The 21098-nt window shown below is 37.0% G+C and overlaps 1 protein-coding gene across 8 annotated transcripts in view; it reads right to left on the reverse strand.

Moving 5' to 3' along the window:
* Positions 1-3626: 3626 nt before the first annotated feature.
* LOC127436485 (non-muscle caldesmon-like) overlaps positions 3627-21098 on the reverse strand; it is an 83441-nt gene continuing 65969 nt past the window's right edge. For 2 of the 8 annotated variants that reach the window (XM_051690680.1, XM_051690678.1), the window contains 6 exons: positions 19488-19563; positions 18283-18420; positions 18071-18166; positions 11388-11456; positions 8203-8239; positions 3717-5070 (listed from right to left, as the gene is read on the reverse strand). In XM_051690680.1, the coding sequence (XP_051546640.1) occupies positions 5057-5070; positions 8203-8239; positions 11388-11456; positions 18071-18166; positions 18283-18420; positions 19488-19563 (430 nt within the window). In that variant the 3' untranslated portion in view covers positions 3717-5056. Of the gene's footprint in view, positions 5071-8202; positions 10961-11080; positions 11125-11387; positions 11457-11596; positions 11687-18070; positions 18167-18282; positions 18421-19487; positions 19564-21098 lie in introns of all 8 variants that reach the window. The other 6 variants (XR_007896403.1, XR_007896404.1, XM_051690677.1 and 3 more) reach the window with 6 other exon arrangements.

Genomic DNA, 21098 nt, shown 5'->3' on the forward strand with positions numbered 1-21098 from the left:
ATGAACACGGGCAGGACATTGTCTGCTTCTCGTAACAATGTCACCCTGCACACACGTTGTGCTTGAGTAATTCAATTCCTCACTCATCCTGGACACAAAGCCGAGGACAAAAGCGATTCTTGTGTGTCTAAAATGAAATGATCCCAGTCGAAAATAGCACATGCTCTGCTCACAAACTGAAACAAAGTTAGCGGCATGCAAGACTTTCTCTGTAGTGGCTTTCACTGCCATGAAGGCATAATTAAGAATAGTGCATGAATATGGCTAATGGTGAAACATTAGGCAACGGGTACTCCTTTCATACGGTCTTACCTTCCCTACACAAACACAGGGTAAAAATAGAGAAAAACAAGAGAAAGACGAGAAGATAAACAGTTAGAATTTGAAACATGGTATAGGAAGGGCATGAAAGACAAATGCTTAATCTATATTCAGAATATTGGTCTAGCATACTACTATACATACTACTATACTATGTTTCTGGACAGAGTATGCACAGTTTCTGTTCTAGTTATGTTTCTAGTTTGACCCATTATTTGATTGGATGACCAAAAGTTATTTTTTTTTTTTAAACAAAATTAAGCTGTATCTTAGTATTTAGTTCATGTGTCAACAACATATTTGAAAATAGCAGGGAGTATGCAGTGTTTACTAAGCAGTGTCCAGTAAGTAGTAAGCTATTATTCCATTCTGAACATAGCCCTAAAAGCAGTGGCGTAGCCAATGGTTAGTCCCAGGCCCATCCCAGAATATTAGAGATTATTTTTTGACATCAAATACATATTTATAAAATAGTATAAAAAATGCAGAAATTCTGATTACTGAAAGTGTGAAAGAACTGTTTGAATGTGCCACTTTAATGGAAAATGTGCTAAAAAAACATTTGGGCAAAGATTTAGCCCATCCATTTTTACTGAGGCCCACCCAAAAGTAATTTCCTGGCTATGCCCTTGGCTAAAGGATTACAATTTAATAAAATAACAAGGTCATACGTACTGCACTTCCTCCTCCCCAACGTCCTCTGTGTCTGCCATGACAAGTTGATACCTGATAAAGTAAATGATTTCAGGTTATAAAGGCAGCCTACATTAGTGTCTAATGAGTTAGATTAATTTCCAGTTGGTGAACACTTTTTAAAGTATGCACTAATCTAGATATAGAAGATCACAGGAGTGGTTACATATCATCTTTAAACTTTCTTCCACAAGTGACCCTGACCTTTCTACATAGGAGAGACAAACATTTTCTTAATCAGTATTTATTATTTTTGTCTTTTTTCCATTAAAAATATCTAAATAGCCTTTAAACAAGATACATTTACTTGAAAACATTTAGTATACATTTAAAAAAGTATATATATATATATATTCACACCCCACTGGCATGTTTTTCTTGTTTTAAGCATAAATATCAGTGAATTTTGTTAGTTTTCTCTAATGCCTTATGCCATTTTGCTTCAAAAGTAAATATATCTTATTTTAAGGATATTTTACTGGAAAACAACAAAAAATTTCTGAGTAAGAAAATGACTTTCGCAGTGTTTATGTTCAACATTGACTGGTTATCAGTAAAGATTCATATTCACTACCTTTTAACAAGCCTTGATAAAGGAAAAGCTCCAATGTTGTCCTTAAGACCCGGTGCTAAGTGTCCAACAGGAAATAAATCTTCACACAATAAACATGTAATGAACGAGTGGCAGCGGCTATTTTAGCCAATAAACTGAGGCTTGGAAAAGGTGCTCCATACTCTTCAAACAAAAAACTTGTCTGAGCTTGTTCAGGCCAGCCAGTCATTCACCATGTATGCTGAGGAAATTCAACCTGCCACAGGCGCTGTTGATACAGTTCTACTCAGCTGTACATAACAGATTGTATTAGATTTGCACTACCCATGTGTATATGTGTATGTATGTATGTGTGTGTCTGTACGTATGTGTATAATTATTTTTTATTTTGTATTATTATCTATGTCTTGCTGCTGTTTTTGTATTGCTTTTGTATGGTTGTACACTGGAAGCTCCTGTCACCAAGACAAATTCCTTGTATGTGTAAGCATACTTGGCAATAAAGCTCATTCTGATTCAGTAAATGGAGAACACTTGTCATCTATTTTTGAAGCACATTGTTGTGCAGGTCATTTTACTATGCACAGCACTCACTGACATTAAAAATCTGTCCACTTTCTGGTGCAACTTATAATGTTTTATTTATCATAGGATTATGTAAAGTGGTCCCTGAAAGTATTTCAACACTTAAGCTACATGAATGAAAATGCATGAATGTCAGTGCATCAGGTAACAAAATATCAAACCAAGAGACATTTTATTTTGAAGAGAACAATTGCACTTTTTAATCAAAACTAATTTTGTGAGGTTTAAAATGCTAAAATAAAGTGATTAAAAAAAAAAAGTATTTAGACACTTTTCAGTTGTCAGACTTTAGTGAAGCATGTTTACATTTAATGTGATGAACTACTCCTGTAATTTAAGTATGAACTTCAGGGTAAGTGACATACATTAAAAATGAACTTGACGCCAATTGAATAAAAGCAAAAAAAAAAAAAAAAAAAAAAAAAAAAGGAAAAGAAAGAAAATATCTAGCACCATTTATTTGCAGATGCCACTTGCATTGATATTTCTAATGCAATAATTAAGTGCATATAATTAGTGCATCACCAGTTACCAAGTACTTTTGGAGCCACTGCAGTAGCAAAAGGTTTAAAGATAATTCTCAATAGTCAATATGCTATCTACTTTAACTTTTGTTTTTCATTGTCTAATTTTCACCTCTCAGCAGCTGTTGTCATTAAAAACAAATCTGTTGGTTGCACAAGGGCAGTTGGAGTCTACAACCCATCGTGTCCAAGGGTGTTCAAACTAACAGCTTCATAAAGAGAGATTAGCTTGGATAGAAGTTCATTTGAACCCCAATCTTGTGATAATTAGACCATGGAAGAACAGCCAGATATCTGAGCACTCTGACCTGCTCTCTCCAAATCCACAAAGTCTTTGAAGCAGATTAACTGTCTCACTTTGGAGATACGCGTGTTTTACGTTAAGAAGTGAGGGCCACTTTTAGCCATCCGAAAGGCTGGAATATCATGGGAGGACAGAGGCAGAAATGTTGCCTTGATAGTCTGTATTAAGCAGCATTAAGGGATAAACCCAAAGTATGCAAACCACCAGTGCCTCTGGTGAAGAAAGCAAGCATTATGTCGCTGATTGCAGGCTACGCCAATGGAGGGGCCAATCCTGATGCCCAAGTACTTGCACATTTTGGAAAACTTCGCCAAATTGTTACATCATAAAGCCTGAATTATATTCAGTGGGCATGCAATTGCTTTAACGGGTTTTTAAGAGACTAATATGTCTTTTTAATCCATAAAAAAAAAAATGTATCTGATGGGTTATGAGGTTTAATGGCCTCTCTTACCTGAGATGTACCAAGAAGAGAGAGCGGGTTTTACCTCGAGGGTCCAGGCAACAGACAGATTCAAACTAACCTCAAAGCTCACCTAATACAGACCTGCCACTTCATGTGACCTTGGTGCTTGGCTCCGACTGGCTAGTGGAACAGAATCTATTGTTAGAGCGGAGCATGATAGAACTAGAGTATTAAAACACATTGTAGTTTTTCATTGGTCTCTTTATTGTGGTAGCTGAGACAATAACACAATGAAACATTTGTTCCGTATGAAACTATTTGCTACAAATGGTCAATGTATTAACAAGGTAGATGCAATTAAAGGTGGTGCGACTTGCATAGTGTTACTCTGAAACAATACATAAGTGTTTATAAAAATGAAACAAAAATACAAACTTGATTGTTAAAAATACTAGCAGAATACAGAATCTTTGAACATTTTGAAACAAAGTGAACTGGATATTTTTATGTCTGACAAATACATCAGAAATGATATATGTATTTAACGTTTAAGTGACAACATTTGACTGACAGTCCAACAAATGACTAATGTTTTGCTAACTAGCCCTGTATTGAAATCAAAGGTGTCAACTTGGGTTGGGTTTTGACTTTGACTTCTCATTATCTTTGTTCTTGGAATAGCAACCAAAGTCTTCACTGACTGTGTATTACATGCAAAATTTGCGAAAAGTATGGACCAAATATATGATTTAAGCATAAACGTGCATGTTCCTTTTGTTTAGAGTTCAGAGAAACAGTTTTACTCTCTTTTATAACCAATACAAACTATTCCACATGACACTTGGTGATTAACACTTATAGAAAGGTGGTCACAAACAACTTTAGACCAGTGTATCTGAGAGTAAAATAGCCAAAGATAATGTAATAATAATGATAACGGAAAGACTACAATGGCCTTCTGCTGCTTTAAAACTTGTTTTGATATAAAACAATATTGAGAGCAAAAGCGAGCAAAATGTCTCGTTTTAAGCGGTAAAATATAAAGTTAATTACAAAAACTTAGACTATGTGCTAACATATATTATTAAGACAATTTTTAAAAAAGTGTCGTTATGACAAAGTACAAAATATAGCTACTCTACGGGTGCTCATATCTTGTTTGGAATCGGTGAGCATGAAATATGATGTGAAGCTTTGCTGAAGTTATAAATTAAAGGGTGAAAAGGTGAAACCTTTCTGACATGAGTAAAATGACTTGTGATTTGACAAAAAGACAATTCGGAATGTGACTCCTCGTCCTCCTATTCATGGAATGTTGGAATGTTTGGAATTGGCTGCTTTTATGTTATTCTAAACAAGTTAAAGCTGGATCATTTATGACCAATTTTCCAATCAGGCTGCAGTTTTCAATGCCTAGATTTCAGGCAAAAGAAAGTTCCATGCAAAGGCACTACATTAATGATGCAAGATGGTGTCCTGTGAATACAGTGATAACATATATCAAATATATATTTTATACTGTATCTACTGACATAGGTCTTCCTGGACAGTATAAAATGCTTGTATTTTTTTTATTTTTTATTTTTTATTTTTTTTTGGTATTTATAAAAGTTTAAAAAAGGAATGTTGTGCATTCTCTTGGTCCCTGCCTCTGTGGCATCTTTGAAAGGTTAATGGCCCATTCCTGTTGAGAGAAAGTCACAAAATTAATTATAGGACATACGTACACATTGTATGTAATTAGATGCAACCAGTAGGGGCGTCATGCACCTATTTTTTTGAGGGGGCACCTATAGCGAAAACTGTGACTTGATTGGACTGACCAAATTAAAACATGTAAATAACATTTCTGCCACACTGTAAATACTATAAGTAATCTCATATTGTAAAAAAATAGTTTACTCAACTTAAGCTTAAGTTTTTACTATTCTTACTAGTTTTAATTAAGTTACCGTTACTCACTAAATCCTAAAGTTGTCATTAATAAAAATATTTAAGCGGTCCTAATTAAACAGCACTTGAAATGTCACATTTTGGAATCATAACTCAAATATATACGTTCTTTAAACTTTGGCTTCAAGTACTACCAACTCAAAATTATCAAGTATAAAATTGCATCTGTGTGGAATACCCATAAGTCCTTGCACTTGAATAAATGATGTATGTTTGGTCAAAACAAGGGAACTTATGTAGAAAAATTATTATAATTCTTTTTTTAAATGTATAAAGTATTAATTCTTATGACTATTGTTGTTGTTTTGTTGTAGCTGGTTGATAGTTGTGATTTTTGTGAAGTCACCATGAGGGTGATTAGTGTTACCTCTGGTGAACTTGGAGCCTGTTAAGTTTAAGCCATTCATCTTTACTCAACTGTACTTTACAAAAGTGCAGATTTATGTGCACTAAGAAGTACTGATTAGAATCCAATGTGCCATAAGGCTGACCTAAATTCCAGTCATAATTTCCCTTACACTGTACAGGGATATAAATTAATATGGATATTTAAATAAAAGCAATGATAGCAGACAGATGTTCTTTTTTAATGCAATAATCATTCAGTTTAATAATCAAAGGAACAAATACATTTGGAAGTTCAAAATAATCCATTCAAAATCCAATTGGCTCAAAAATGTATGGGGGTATGTGCCACCTCAGTTTAAATGGGCATGACGCCTTTGCCAGTACATACTAGATTGAAGTTGTATTGTGTAGCATTACATATAATTGTAAAAACTATATAAATAAAGTAACTGGACCATCCAGCAATAAATCCACAAGACATGTATTCCTATAAAGAAGATTAGTGCTAATACAGTGCAACAGCACAACAGCCTTGATTCTGGAAGTTTTTTCCCCATTCATTTCCATAGGGATTTCATAAAGTACTTCATATAAGCATTCTAAGGATGAACCAAACCAACCAGCTCTGTGGTGAAACACAATATCACAAACTTTGATTAGAAGCAAAAAAAGGATTTGAAAATCAGACAGATAGACACAATACAAGGCTGTGTACTTATCATCTTTGATGAGAGAATGAACTACAATCCCATGAAGCATTGTGAATGACGTAACTGAACGATTGATTCAAAAAAATCTTTACATGTACAGAATCAATATATATTTAGCTTAAAGTAAACTTGATTGAGTCATTCGCAGTGCATCATGAAAATACATGATCGCTGCTGAGCTTTTTGCCGCAATTTGTTTGCCTATTTAACGCAATTTTTAACAAATGAAGTTAAAATAACACAGACTGATGGCTTCAACAGAAGCATATACCATCGATTAACAACCCCTGAGCTCACGGTAGGTCTGGCTTTAAAGGTTTAAATGTTATTATTAAAAATCCCCTATGGAATAAATTAATGGGATTTTTGCTTTCGGAACCTGACTGTTGAACTTCATTGTTTTAATTCATATAGAATCAATGGAATAAGCAGATTTGTATGTTTGTTTGAGAGTGCAGGAAAGATGTACATACAGTATCTAAATTTACTTTAGTTTTCTCCAAATCTCCCCCAAATGTCCCCAAATGGAGGTCTAGTCAGATTTAGCTAACGTCGTGGTCAAATTCGTATGCTGTAAATTTAAAGTACAGAGCACTCCCCTTTTTCCTCCATCCAGCTGAGAATCTAAGACAATTAAAAATGTCTGTAAGCTTGTAGGCATGTGTATGTTTAGCAGCCACCAGTTACACCCTTTATTATGTGCCCCAGATCTAAAAATAAGTTTAATACTGTAAAGTAAATCAGTTTACATATGCCCTGTTCATGTGTTCATGTATTTTATGGTAGTTAGAAGGATTTATGTGTTCATGATCTCCATATGACATGTAGCCGTGTTAATCTTCTGCCACCGCATGCAGTAATGTGACTAACAGGCAGCCTTAGCCCTGCTGGCAGTGACTGACAGACAGCCATAAGCCACGGTAGGCTAAAAGAACGACCTCTAGCCCATTAACCAAAAAACGTCCAGCATGCTTGAAGGCCACAGCGTCCTCTTCTAGAGGAACGAACAAATGGCCTGCTTTGAAAATAGAACAAAATTCCAAAGAGGCATTTTAAAACACTGCGGCTGATGAATAAAGAGCCGGCAGCGATGATTTATCATTGTCAGGGCTGTCTGGCAGAGGCATAGACATGGAATTGTGGGTGTTGTGCAACATGGGCGCCTATATTTAAGGCATTGGTGCAAAACATGGTGAGATGTGTCCTTCAGAGTAGGACTTCTTTTGACCTCACTGACCCCACAACTGGATATACAGACAAAACAAACAAAAATGCAAACACACATACACAATATACAGTAGATGGATCTTAAAGACCCCATGAAACTGCTTCACAAGTGCAGTTTTCTTTCCTTTTTTTGTCATATTTCTTACTGAAACTGAAGTTTGGACATGTCAGGACAAGTTGAACAGCTTTGTCCTATTTTTTTATTTTATTTTTTTTTTAGTTTACGTAAATTTATGAATCATGATTTGCTGCTTGTTATCACTAGTCGAAGGCAGGTGGTATTTATTATTAAGGGGGAGGGACATTCTCATTTTAGAGAGCACTTTATAGGCCAAAAGTTTGCATACACCTGCAAGTGCAAGATGAGTCATCAATATTTTTGGTCTGTTTATCCAGAAAAGAAAGACTTTAAATTTGAAATGTGTATACTTAAAGTTCTGTTCTGTCAAACTTAAAGACTATACTAGCATTTAGATGGCCTCAAAGCTAATAAACATGGACTAAAATCCACAAATGTTCAATTTTGTTTTCATGGGGTCTTTAAGCACTCATTTATCTGATTGGCCAGATTCACTTACCATTGGTGACGGATTTGGTCTCTCCTCTGTTTGTCACCTGGGAGAGGTATAAATCAAAGAGAAAAATGTAAAGAAAGGAAGAAAGAAGAGAGAGAGAGAGAGAGAGTGTGTGAAAGAAAAAGATTATTAAAAATAAACGTTAACATGTTAATTAGCATTGCTTAACTATTTTGCAAAACCCATCCCTGCTGAAACCAACATCTAAAAACAGCCCGGTTTGCTGTTCTTAGTTTGTCCATTGGCTGGTTTAACATTTGAAAAGACATTTAGGCACTTTAAACCAACTTAAACCAGCTAAGACCAGCAAATCCCCTTTGGCTGTTTTTTTTTTCTTCAGCAGGGTTTCCAGCCCAACCTCCTGGTATTCCACTTATGTCTTCATATTTCATGCTACATTTCCTTTTTACATATATTTTTTCTCATATTGTGTGCATTTGTGCTCCAAAAAGTCATTAGTGAAAGAGCTAGTGGCCGACATGCTGCGTGTACAATGACAGGAACATGCTTAGCGTGGCTTCATACAGTGCTCTTTTTCCAAATTCACATATGAGTGAAGCTTCATTCTTGCCAGGCCTGACCTATTATCTCAGCTGGTTTTGGTAACATCAGTGCGGTTATGACCACATATTTTCATTTATTAGGCTTTTACGTCACTATTTAACAGTCCTTTAAATGCTCTGGGCCAAAACTGCAGTCTGTGGCCTACCACGGCCTTGGCCTGATCTTGACGTCTTCCTCTCAGTCTAGCCATAGCTTCTATTGTGCCCGTTCCCCTTGGCATGGCCAAACATAGAGCTACGAATGAATACAGTTATTATCTGTGTGATCTGTGCAACATCATCCACATATACAAATGTGCCTTAACAGAAGGCAAGGACCTGTGGGAACGCCTTTTCAGGTTCAGATGATAGGATCAACTCATGCGAGCGTTGGAACTGGTTTCTATTTGTGAGGTGTGAGTGTTTGTGTGTGTGTGTGGACAGTGGCCCATGTTTGGTCAGCTAGTTCCAAGTGCAACTTCCATATGTTAAAACAGATCTTCTCACAATGGGCAAAGTCCTTTGTAAAGGGGTGATGGGTTTTAAACCCATGTGTGAGGAAAAAAGAGTGAGAGAAAGAGGGAAACTAAAATTGACTATTCGCTAAGCCCCGCTTAATATGTTACTGACCAGTTATACCTTAGCAAATGCCATCCGCCATATTATCAAATTTTCTAATGCAAGTCTATTGAAGTACTGCTTGTTTGGATAGTTCGAAATGGATTAAAGCGCAACAGTGCCCACCCACTTTTTTGGCCATCTCGGTTTTGGAAGCATTTTTCCCATTAATTTCTTCCATAGACATTTCTTAAGATCCTTTATAGAACAGTTCTAAGCCATGAGAAACCAACCAGCTCTGAGGTGAATCACAACAAATACAAACTTCGATTTGAAGCAAAATTATTTGAAAATCTGACAAAAAACAAAGGTACAGGACTGTGTACTTAGTGTCTTTAATAAGGGAATGAACTACAATCTCATGAAGCATTGCAAATGATGTAATCAAATTAAAAACGATTGAAAAATATTGAACAATTGATTTAAAGCTGTTGATATAGATGTAAACAATATATTTAAATTTTATAGCAAAACATTCAGGTCTGTCTTTGAAAGGCTCATAAGTTTGTATTAAAAATCAATTCGTCTATGAAAAAAATGAATGGGATTTTTACTTCTGGAACCAGAATGTTGCACTCTATTAGACAGAAATTGGTATGGTAAATGTTGTTCCAGGGGCTCTTATAATAATGACACAATGTACCCAAAAAGGATTTTTTTTTTTACCTATTCCAAATCTTAAAAAAAAAATCTTGAGAATGACATGCTACATCAGTAAGGACACCTACATTTGCTTTAAGGTAAAAAATGTAACTCAATGTGTACAGTATTGTAGTGAATACGGTTCCATTCACTTACACCAATGTTATAACTTGTAATCGCTATCAAATGGGCTTTGTTCTTTTCAGTTGACTGTGATAAGCGTTTGCCTCCATTCTGATTCACAGTCTTTGCAGTATGTAATCACGCTACTGCATAATTTAACAGTTTCTTTATAGAAAAACGACAAGATAAAAGATGTTTTGCGATGTCACATTTCATTAAATCAATGTATGTATAATACCCATTCAATTTTCACCAATTTACAAGAACATTTTACTGAAATGAATTTTACCTCCATTTCATCACGTAAATCTCCAGTTCGTTCCTATGGGACGTTATTAAAAAAGCTAGAAAAATAACCAATTGGGGCGGAGCTTCACAAAAGGGCAATTAAAGATGAAGGAGTTAAGGTCAAAGTATACTTTGGTTTTCCATGTGCTGGTACATCTAGCGCACAGTGCGTGTGATGCAAATTTTGTCATCAACACAGTCCGCATGGACAGTCCATGTGCAGCCTAGTTTTTCTAGACATGCTGCATCCTTGCGTGTTGTTGGCGCATGCGCATGTGCCAGCTGTTGACTGTGCTAAAAGAGTATCACAAAGCAGTCGTAGTATGCATGCATTTAAAACTTCCATAAGGGCTTGCGGTCAAAATATTATACTTTAAAAAGGCTGTGCGCTCGACAGTGTGCGAGACGGAACAGCACACGAAAAAACAAAGTATACCCTAGCCTTCACATTTGGTGACTTCAGCTACAAACAGTAGCTCTGGATAGCACTTCCCTCTTGCTAACAACCACCTGTTCTCAGTGCAGTGAACGAGAGTGAGATAGATGCTCTGTGAAACAACAAACAAAGCCAAAGGCATGACATCATTTTTTCTAAGCCGTCTGGTGACAAGTGCATTAAATGTGGCTCATCAAACACTGGCATTCCTTTGTGATAAAGTAACATTTACCTCCTCAAGGTAGTCAGATCTGTCGACAATTAGCAAGGGGACGGCTTCAAACAAAAAAACACAGGCAACGTTACAGCAATGTTACTTTCTAGTAGTTATTCATTACATCTGGGATTACTACAAATATCAGGTTGTGTCCATCCTCAAAGTGTGTCCTAATGGCATATGGGGTTTTTAAAACCCACTGCCTGTTGTTTGGACAAATAAGTGGTTTGTTTATTCACTCTCTAGGGGTATATGAATAATGCTGTGTATAAAAATAACCAGGTGAGGGTTCACGGATTGAAAAGAATTCCTGTCTGGTTACCCTGGTAGCAGAGGAACCTTTGTTCTCCCATAGACTGCGTTTGCTGGTCACGTCGCCCGGTTTCAGGTCCTGCAGAAGGGAAAGAAGGTGTCATATCACACATGAGGTGGCCCTGAATTACTGAACTTACGCCAATCCAAAGGAATGACAGAAGAGACACAACTGTCCTTAAGGCAGAGGAGCATGCTTAGAGGGGAGGGATATCATACCTGATCTTCAGCAGAGAGACAGAAAGCAGGAGAGAGGGCAGAGGAAAGAAGCCCAGGGGAAAAGAAGACTACCAGGAAACAAAGGGAAATCTAACAGTGGAGGAGAAAGAGCAGACACAGGAAAACAGTGAAGGCCAAGGTGTAGTGCACCATTTTATATCAGACAGACTGGTCATAAATCAGAAATGCTGCTCTATGAATATCTGTCTATCTGTCTGTCTATCTATCTATCTATATATCTCTGTCTGTCTTTCTGTTTGTCTGTCTGTCTTTCTATCATCTAATAAAAATAAGTGTACAAATAAGCAACTTAAATTAGCGTTAAATTAGAAAACATAAATTTTAACATTAGATGTTAAATTTCAATTTTAAATTCACTATTGTTTTATATAGAATTGTTCTATAGTCTATACAGTATTTAACACTATTACATCAGAAGTAACTGTAATTAAATTACTGAAGAATTAAGATTAATCCCTTACTTTTTAATTCATTACACCCCACACAGAAGTTTACATACACTTTGATAGTATTTGGTAGCATTGCCTTTAAGTTGTTTAACTTGAGTCAAATGTTTTGTGTAGCCTTCCACAAGCTTCTCACAATAAGTTGCTGGAATTTTGGCCCATTCCTCCAGACAGAACTGGTGTAACTGAGTCAGGTTTGTAGGCCTCCTTGCTCGCACACGCTTTTTCATTTCTGCCCACAAATGTTCTATCGGACTGAGGTCAGGGCTTTGTGATGGCCACTCCAATACCTTGACTTTGTTGTACTTAAGCCATTTTGCCACAACTTTGCTTGGGGTCATTGTCCATTTGGAAGACCCATTTTCGACTGAGCTTTAACTTCTTGGCTGATGTCTTGAGATGTTGCTTCAATATATCCACATAATTTTCCTTCCTCATGATGCCATCTATTTTGTGAAGTGCACCAGTCCCTCCTACAGCAAAGCACCCCCACAACATGATGCTGTCACCCTCATGCTTCATAGTTGGGATGGTGTTCTCCGGCTTGCAAACCTCACCCTTTTTCCTTCAAACATAACATTATGGCCAAACAGTTACATTTTTGTTTCATTAGACCAGAGGACATTTCTCCAAAAAGTAAGATCTTTGTTCCCAAGTGCACTTGCAAACTGTAGTCTGGGTTTTATATAGCGGTTTTGGAGCAGTGGCTTCTTCCTTGCTGAGCAGCCTTTCAGGTTATGTCGATATAGGATTAGTTTTACTGTGGATATAGATACTTGTCAACTGGTTTCCTCCAGCATCTTCACAAGGTCCTTTGCTGTTGTTCTAGGATTACTACGTTCATTTCTAGAAGACAGAATGCGTCTCCTTCCTGAGTGGTATGATGGCTGCGTGGTCCCATGGTGTTTATACTTGCGTAGTATTGTTTGTACAGATGAACGTGGTACCTTCAGCATTTGGAAATTGCTCCCATGGACGAACCAGACTTGTGGAGGTCCACAATTTTTTTCAGAGGTCTTTGCTGATTTCTTTTGATTTTCCCGTGATGTCAAGCAAAGAGGCACTAAGTTTGAAGGTATGCCTTAAATACAGCCACAGGTACACCTCCAATTCAGTTCACCTCCTATCAGAAGCTAATTGTCTAATTGTCTAAAGGCATCATTTTCTGGAATTTTCCAAGCTGCTTAAAGGCACAGTTAACTTGGTGTATGTAAACTTCTGACCCACTGGAATTGTGATATAGTCAATTAAATGTGAAACAATCTATCTGTAAACAATTGTTGGAAAAATTACTCGTGTCATGCACAAAGTAGATGTCCTAAACAACTTGACAAAACTATAGTTTGCTAATATAAAATCTGTGGAGTTGTTAAAAAAATTTGTTTTAATGACTTCAACCTAAGTCTAAGTAAACTTCTGACTTCAACTGTGTGTGTGTGTGTGTATATATATATATATATACACACACACACACACACACACACACACACACACACTACATGCACAATTATTAGGCAAATTGTATTCCTCAGGATTAATTTTATTGTTGAACAAACACAATGCTCTCAGTCAATCCAAAATGTTATTGAACCTCAAACCTGAATGTTTAACAAAGGAAAAGTGAGTTCTGTCTTTCTCAGGGGAATATATAAGTGTGCACAACTATTAGGCAACTATTAGTGTGCACAATTATTAGGCAACTAAATTACAGAAAGAATTTCTCCCAACTCAATGGTTTATTCTCAATTTTTAGAGTAAGCGCAACAAATAAGTAACACAAAATGATAATTAAATAACATTTTTGGCCTTTCAAAAATATTCAGTGACCAATATAGCCACCTTTCTTTTCAATAACTGCCATGAGCTGTCCATCCATGGAGTCTGTCAGTTTCTTGATCTGTTCACGATCAACTTTCCCTGAAGCAGCAACCACAGCCTCCCAAATGCTGTTCAAAGAGGTGTATTGTCTTCCCTCACTGTAAATCTCACATTTGAGAAGGGTCCACAAGTTCTCAATAGGATTTAAGTCAGGTGAGGAAGGGGCCAAGTCATTATTTGGGCATCTTTGAGGCCCTTACTGGCTAGCCAAGCAGTGGAGTACTTGGATGCATTTGATGGTGCATTGTCCTGCATAAAGATCATGGCCTTCTTGAATGCTGAGGATTTCTTCCTGTACCACTGCTTGAAGAAAGTACTTTCCAGAAACTGGCAGTAGGTTTGGGAGTTGAGTTTCAGTCCATCTTCAACTCGAAAAGGTCCAACTACCTCATCCTTAATGATTGCAGCCCACACCAGTACCCCTCCTCCACCTTGCTGGCGCCTGACCTGAAGTGGTGCCCTGTGTCCATTAGTGATCCAGCCACGGGCCCATCCATCTGGTCCATCAAGAGTCACTCTCATTTCATTCTGTCCATAAAACCTTTGAAAAATCTGTCTTCAGGTATTTTGCCCAATCTTGATGCTTCAATTTGTGAATCTTATTCAGTGGTGGTCGTGTTTCAGCCTTCTTGACCTTGGCCATGTCTCTGAGCACTTGACACCTTGTACTTCTGGACACTCCAGGTAGGATTCAGTTCTGGAATATGGTGGCACTGGAGGATAATGGGTTCCTGGTAGATTCACGTTTAATTCTCCTCAAGTCTTTTGCAGTTAATTCACGTCTTTTCTTCTCCATGTGTTTTTTGCGCCCCAGTTGACTATTCGCAACAAAACATTTGATTGTCCGGTGGTCACGCATCAATAGTTTAGCTATTTCAAGAGTGTTGCATCTGTCTGAAAGGCATTTTAGAATTTTTTACTTTTCAGTACCAGTTAAATCTCTTTTTTGGCCCATTTTACCTGAGGTAATGAAGCTGCCTAATAATTATGCACACCTTGATATAAAGTGTTAGTCACTTTCGCCACACCCTCCCTCATTACACAAATACATATCACCTGAAAATGATTGAATCCAATAAGCATTCAAGTTTATATGGTTTAGAGTTGGAAAATTTGCATGGAAATAATGATAAGATCAGAATACTCACTTGCCTAATAATTGTGCACACAGTGTATATATATATATATATATATATATATATATATACAGGGTTGGGGAGTAAAGGAATACATGTAACGGGAACACATATTTAAAATACAAAATATAAGTAACTGTATTCCACTACAGTTACAATTTAAATCATTGGTAATTAGAATACAGTTACATTCAAAAAGTATGTTGATTACTGAAGAGATTACTTTGCATTTTATTGTCATTTTTTTCATTTAATATTTAGTCCTTTCAGATGGAAAACATTTATATATATATGATGCGATCCAAAGTGCATTTGAAAAGTAGTGAAACACTTTCTTATGATGTGTTACATTCATACGAGCAGACAGAGAAGTAAGTTTGAAGTTTGGAGCAGAAGAAATAGAAATAATCTTGTGTAAATTGTCAGCTTTACGCTAAGCTAAAATGCTATTTCTAGCCATTTTACATACACGTTACCAGGCACAATCATATTTTTTTATCAAGAAAATTCACGTTGGATCATAATTTATTTTTTTCTAGTAAGACCTTTGATATTTGGGCAAAAATCGTACTCTTGATAATAATTTTTGAATTGTTTTCCTGAAAAATATCTAAAAATCCTTAAAACAAGATCAATTTGATTGATCTTGTTTTGGAAACAACACTGCATAAGATATTTAGGTGTTTCAGAGAATGTATTTTTAACATGTGTATTTTGCCTTACTGCACTGACAGAGATTTTATAGTCAAAACAAGTGAAAAAAATCTACCAGTGCTGAAGAAGTAATCCAAAGTATTTAGAATACGTTACTGACCTTGAGTAATCTAACAGAATACATTACAAATTACATTTTACAGCATGTATTCTGTAATCTGTAGTGGAATACATTTCAAAACTAACCCTCCCAACCCTATATATATATATATATATATATATATATATATATATATATATATATATATATATATATATATATATATATATACACAGTACTGTGCAAAAGTCTTAGGCACATAAGAAAAAAACATTTGTCTTAAGATGGTTATTTATATCTGCTACTTTAGTGTGTCAATAGGAAATATACATTTATACTCCCAAACATTCCTTTTACAAATAGAATAGAATAGAAGAACAGGGAGCCCTGCAACAGATGGCATGGCCCTCCCAGAGCCCCCCACTGAACATCGGGTCATTTTGGGATTACACAAAGAGACAGAAGTAATTGAGACAGTCTAAATAAATAAAAGAACTGTGGCGAATTCTCCAAGAAGCTTGGAACATCCTATCTGCCAACAACCAAGAAAAACTGTGTCCAGGTGTAAGTAGGAGAAATGGTGCTGTTTTGAAGGCAAAAGTGTTCACACCAAATATTGATTTAGCTCTTTTTCTGTTTACTGGACTTTGTATGACGTTAATTGATTAATGAAAACTATTTATGTCATTATTTTTTTAAGAAATCCTCACTTTGAAAGTTTTTCACAAGTGCCTAAAACTCTTGCACAGTACTGTGTAATATATATGCACAGTACTGTGCATATATATATGCATACATTTAACAATAACAACATTTAACAATATAACAAGCTATGTATACATATACTGTATAGATCGATAGATAGATAGATAGACAGATATGTAATTTAAAGAATAGTGTTGGTTCATTATCAGAGGGGTGCACCCTGGGTTTTGCAACAGGTCAAAGGCCAGTCCTATTATGTTAAACCCAATGGGCAAGTGTAAATTTACCCTGTAATATTATCCTACTTTCTAACATGTGAAAGCGTAACAAAACTGCCCCAGGACGAGAAACACCAGAAAGTGGAAAAGGTAAATTTAAAACTCATAACACTTCCTGTTCTTTGGAGGTGGATTTATAATGTGAAGCAATTGAAAATAACTTTATATAATTAAGTCTAATCAAAGCTTGTAATTTCATTGAGGTTGATTAAACTGATTTATTAAAGATAACTTTGTATGGTGTTTTGTGGTCATGTTCAGCTCATATGGTGTCTGTGGCTTATGATATCATCTGGGAAAGCACGGTGACTTCTCTAGACTTAAACCCAAAGTCTTTCTAGCAAGTCAGTCCACTGTCACCATCTTTGGAATGCTCTCGGGAGGCTATTTCTTGTCATGACAGTGCAGCTCCTATCTACTTGAATAGAGAAAGACCAAAATCTCAAAAACGGTTGGTCAAGATTACGATCAATGAACATATTTCAGATCAGCAATAAAATCTGAAAATAACGGAATCATAAATTGTGTAAATTCTTTACCTCATATTACGTTAAAAAATGAAATTTTCCCAGCTTGTATAGCTAATGCGCATGCGCGTTCTAAAGTGAATTAACAGGTAATGTCTGTATCTAAAAGGTGGCTGGCTCTTTTAACTGTAAGGCGGGACTTCGTTTTTACATCTGTTGACTGTCGGGTGCTCAGAGCTCCTTGGATGAGTGTTCCAATTTCTCCCATTCATTTTAATAGAAGTGGCCCGTCTGCTAAACAATCTCTGTTAAACCTCAGTTCTATGGTTTCCATAACGACAGCCAAACACTGAATAACTGCACTGCACTGTTGAGGATCAATGGACCTTAGTCAGTAGACAGTATATATCACTGGACAGGAATTAAATAGTTAATGTGTCGTACTGTCTTATATTCCTAGGTTAAGCGTAATTTCCACTTTTTTTGGCCTGTTCTATGTGATCACATAACAAACCTAGTCAAATGTATGCAAAAATGTAATTCAGTTCTCTGCAAAAGGTTTAACCAACACATTCATCTTTACATGTCTCTAACATGGTCTTTTTAGAAATGCAAATTCAATAATCCATGTTCTGTCCATTTGAGTTATTGAACCTCTACCACTAGGTGGCGCCAGACAACACGTCATACATTTAAGACTCATGGACACCCTGATACAGTGCACACACAGCTCTCAGAAAAAGAGCTGATTCATGTGTAGGTGTGTGACAGACAGGGCCGAGGACTTACCGCAGGTCTTCCTCCTGACGTTTTGCCCATCTCTGGAGTTTTATTCAACCAATCATTGATGCGGCCGGCCACACCCACCTTTATTCCAGCTGCATCCTGTACGAGGCACAAGAGAACACTCTCTTTAAGGTCAAAGTTCAAGAAGTCAGGCGGGACAGGAAATGGAGGACCCCTCCCCTGCCCATCAGTCTATGTGAATGAACACTCCAAACCTTGTTGGTGGATGCCAGACTCCCACCGGAGCTGAAGACATTCCCTTTCTCCCACATGCTCTTGATGTTACGAATACCGTCCGTCACCGTGGGAAGATCTATGGCAGCTGATCGGGGAGATCTGACCTCATTTTGGCCCTGTACAGACAGAAAGGTAGAAGAAAGAGAATAAGATTCAGAGAAAATATGTATACAAACATGTAGAAACTAGTGGATATATTGTTTTTAATGGCTGATGCTGATACTGTTATCTAAAGTTATACTGATATACTTTCTATATATATTTCTGTTTCTTCAACTTCAGACACTTTTAGCACTGTGGACCTCTAGAAAGTCTTGTTAAAAAATGTGCCCCCTTTTTTATTTTTTTTTTACATTTTGTTTACTAACAATGTCCTACACTGTATTTTCATGCATCACAGGAGATTTTCTGCAAGTCCACCACATCTGAAATTCTCTATTGTGTTTAATAAATACACACGATAAAATTATATTTTTAAACGTCGCATATTTTGTTAAAATTACTGCTTGATTGGAAATTACGCGTAAAAAAATATTCTCGTTTTAAATAAAAGTAAAAAAAAAAAAAAATGACATGGTTCATTATCTGTTAATGCAAAGTTCAGCCATGAAACTCTTCCACGCAGCTGATTGGTTCCCTTTTAGCTAGCTGAGTAGCCAGTCAAACTCCCCTGCCTATCTTCTCAATCCCACATATACGCCCGGCTCACCATACTGCGCGCTGTACTGCGCACCATGAGAGCTCTTTTGCCCTCCTCCTTCCCTAGCACCACATGTATAGATCTGCCACGGGGTTTTCCCTATCTTACCTCGCAGCAGCAGTATGCATCCTAACTCGTAATTCTGAGTTATAATAGCTGAGCAAGCCTCACAGATCTATTCCACCAAGACCAAACCTACCTACATTCCATTCCCATTAATAAAATGCTGTTTATACCTATTTCGAGAGTTGTCATGACTGAACTTTCCATATTTGTTGATCCAGATAATCTCAGAATGGTCATATTGGCTATGTGGACAAATATCTGTCTGTTAGTATAAACACTCTATTCTATTCTATTCAGTATAAGTATATACACATGCTGCCTTCTAGTATTCTGCATTTAATGTCCATTGATTTGTATTTTGCATATACTCAGCATTAAGAGTTTGAGAGCTGGATGAAGAGATGATGTAGAACTCACCTGCACTGCAGTGGTGTACTGCTCTAATCGGTTATCAATCTTGGACACCACAGGAGTGTGAGATGCCTTCACAGAACTGAGACACACACACACACACACACACACACACACACACACACACTGAAGTCAGCACATGCTTGTATTTAAAACACATATGCATCACTTTCAAAATCAAAAATGGCATAATTCAACATAAACCAATACTGTATGTCAAGTGTTGTGAAAACATTTTTTAGACTAGAAAGATGGATGGATGGACAGATGGATGGATGGATGGATGGATGGATGGATAGATAGATAGATAGATACAGTGATGTGAAAAGTATTTGCCCCCTTGCTGATTTCTTCTATTTTTGTGTATTTTTCACAAACAAGATATAACATAAAACAAAGGCAACCTGAGTAAACACAAAATAAGTTTCAAATCTATATTTTATTATTGAAGCAAAAAAGTTATCCAACACCTATATCACCCATGTGAAAAACTAACTGCCCCCTTAAAATTAATAGCTGGTTGTGCCACCTTTAGCAGCAACAACTGCAACCAAACGCTTCCGATAACTGGAGATCAGTCTTTCACAATGCTGTGGTGGAATTTTGGCTCACTCTTCTTTGCAGAACTGCTTTAGTTCAGCCACACTGGAGGGTTTTCGAGCATGAACTGCCCGTCCTGCCACAGCATCTCAATCGGGTTCAAGTCAGGACTTTGACTAGGCCACTCCAAAACTTTAATATAGCTTCTTTTGAGCCACTCAGAAGTGGACTTACTCCCATGATTTGGATCATTGTCTTGCTGCGTAATCCAGTTGCGCTTGAGCTTCAACTCACGGACTGACAACCGGATGTTCTCCTTTAGGATTTTCTGGTAGTGAGGATAATTTATGTTTCCCTCAATTACTGCAAGTCGCCCTGGCTGCATCACACTACCACCACCATGCTTGACCGTAGGTATGATGTTCTATTTGTGGAATTCTGTGTTTGATTTACGCCAGATGTAACAGGACCCCTGTCTTCCAAACAGTTCCACTTTCGACTCAACAGTCCACAGAACATTCTCCCCGAAACTTTGAGGATCATCAAAGTGTGTTTTGGCAAAATTCAGATGAGCCTTAATGTTCTTCTGCGTTAGCAGTGGTTTTCACCTCGTCACTCTTCTATGGATGGCATTTTTGGCAAGTGTCTTTCTAATACTGGAGTCATGAACAGTGATCTTTACTAATGTGAAAGAGGCCTGCAGTTCCTTGGATGTTGTCCTTGGCTTTTTTGTGACTTCCTGGATGAGTCGTCGCTGTGCTCTTGGAAGAATTTTGGAAGGTCTGCCACTTCTGGGAAGGTTCACTACTGTGCCAAGTTTTCTCCATTTGGAGATATTGGCTCTCACTGTGGTTCTTTGGAGTCCCAGAGCCTTTGAAATAGCTTTGTAACCCTTCCCAGTCTGGTGTATTTTAATAACTTTTTTCCTCATCATTTCTGGAATTTCTTTCAACCTTGGCATAGTGTGCTACTGGGTGAGACCTTTTAGCCAACTTCATGCTGCTGAAAATGTTCTATTTAGGTGTTGATTTGGTTGAACAGGGCTGGCAGTAATCAGGCCTGGGTGTGTCTTGTCCA

This window comes from Myxocyprinus asiaticus, chromosome 47, assembly GCF_019703515.2.
Source record: "Myxocyprinus asiaticus isolate MX2 ecotype Aquarium Trade chromosome 47, UBuf_Myxa_2, whole genome shotgun sequence".
NCBI classification, from domain to species: Eukaryota; Metazoa; Chordata; class Actinopteri; order Cypriniformes; family Catostomidae; genus Myxocyprinus; species Myxocyprinus asiaticus.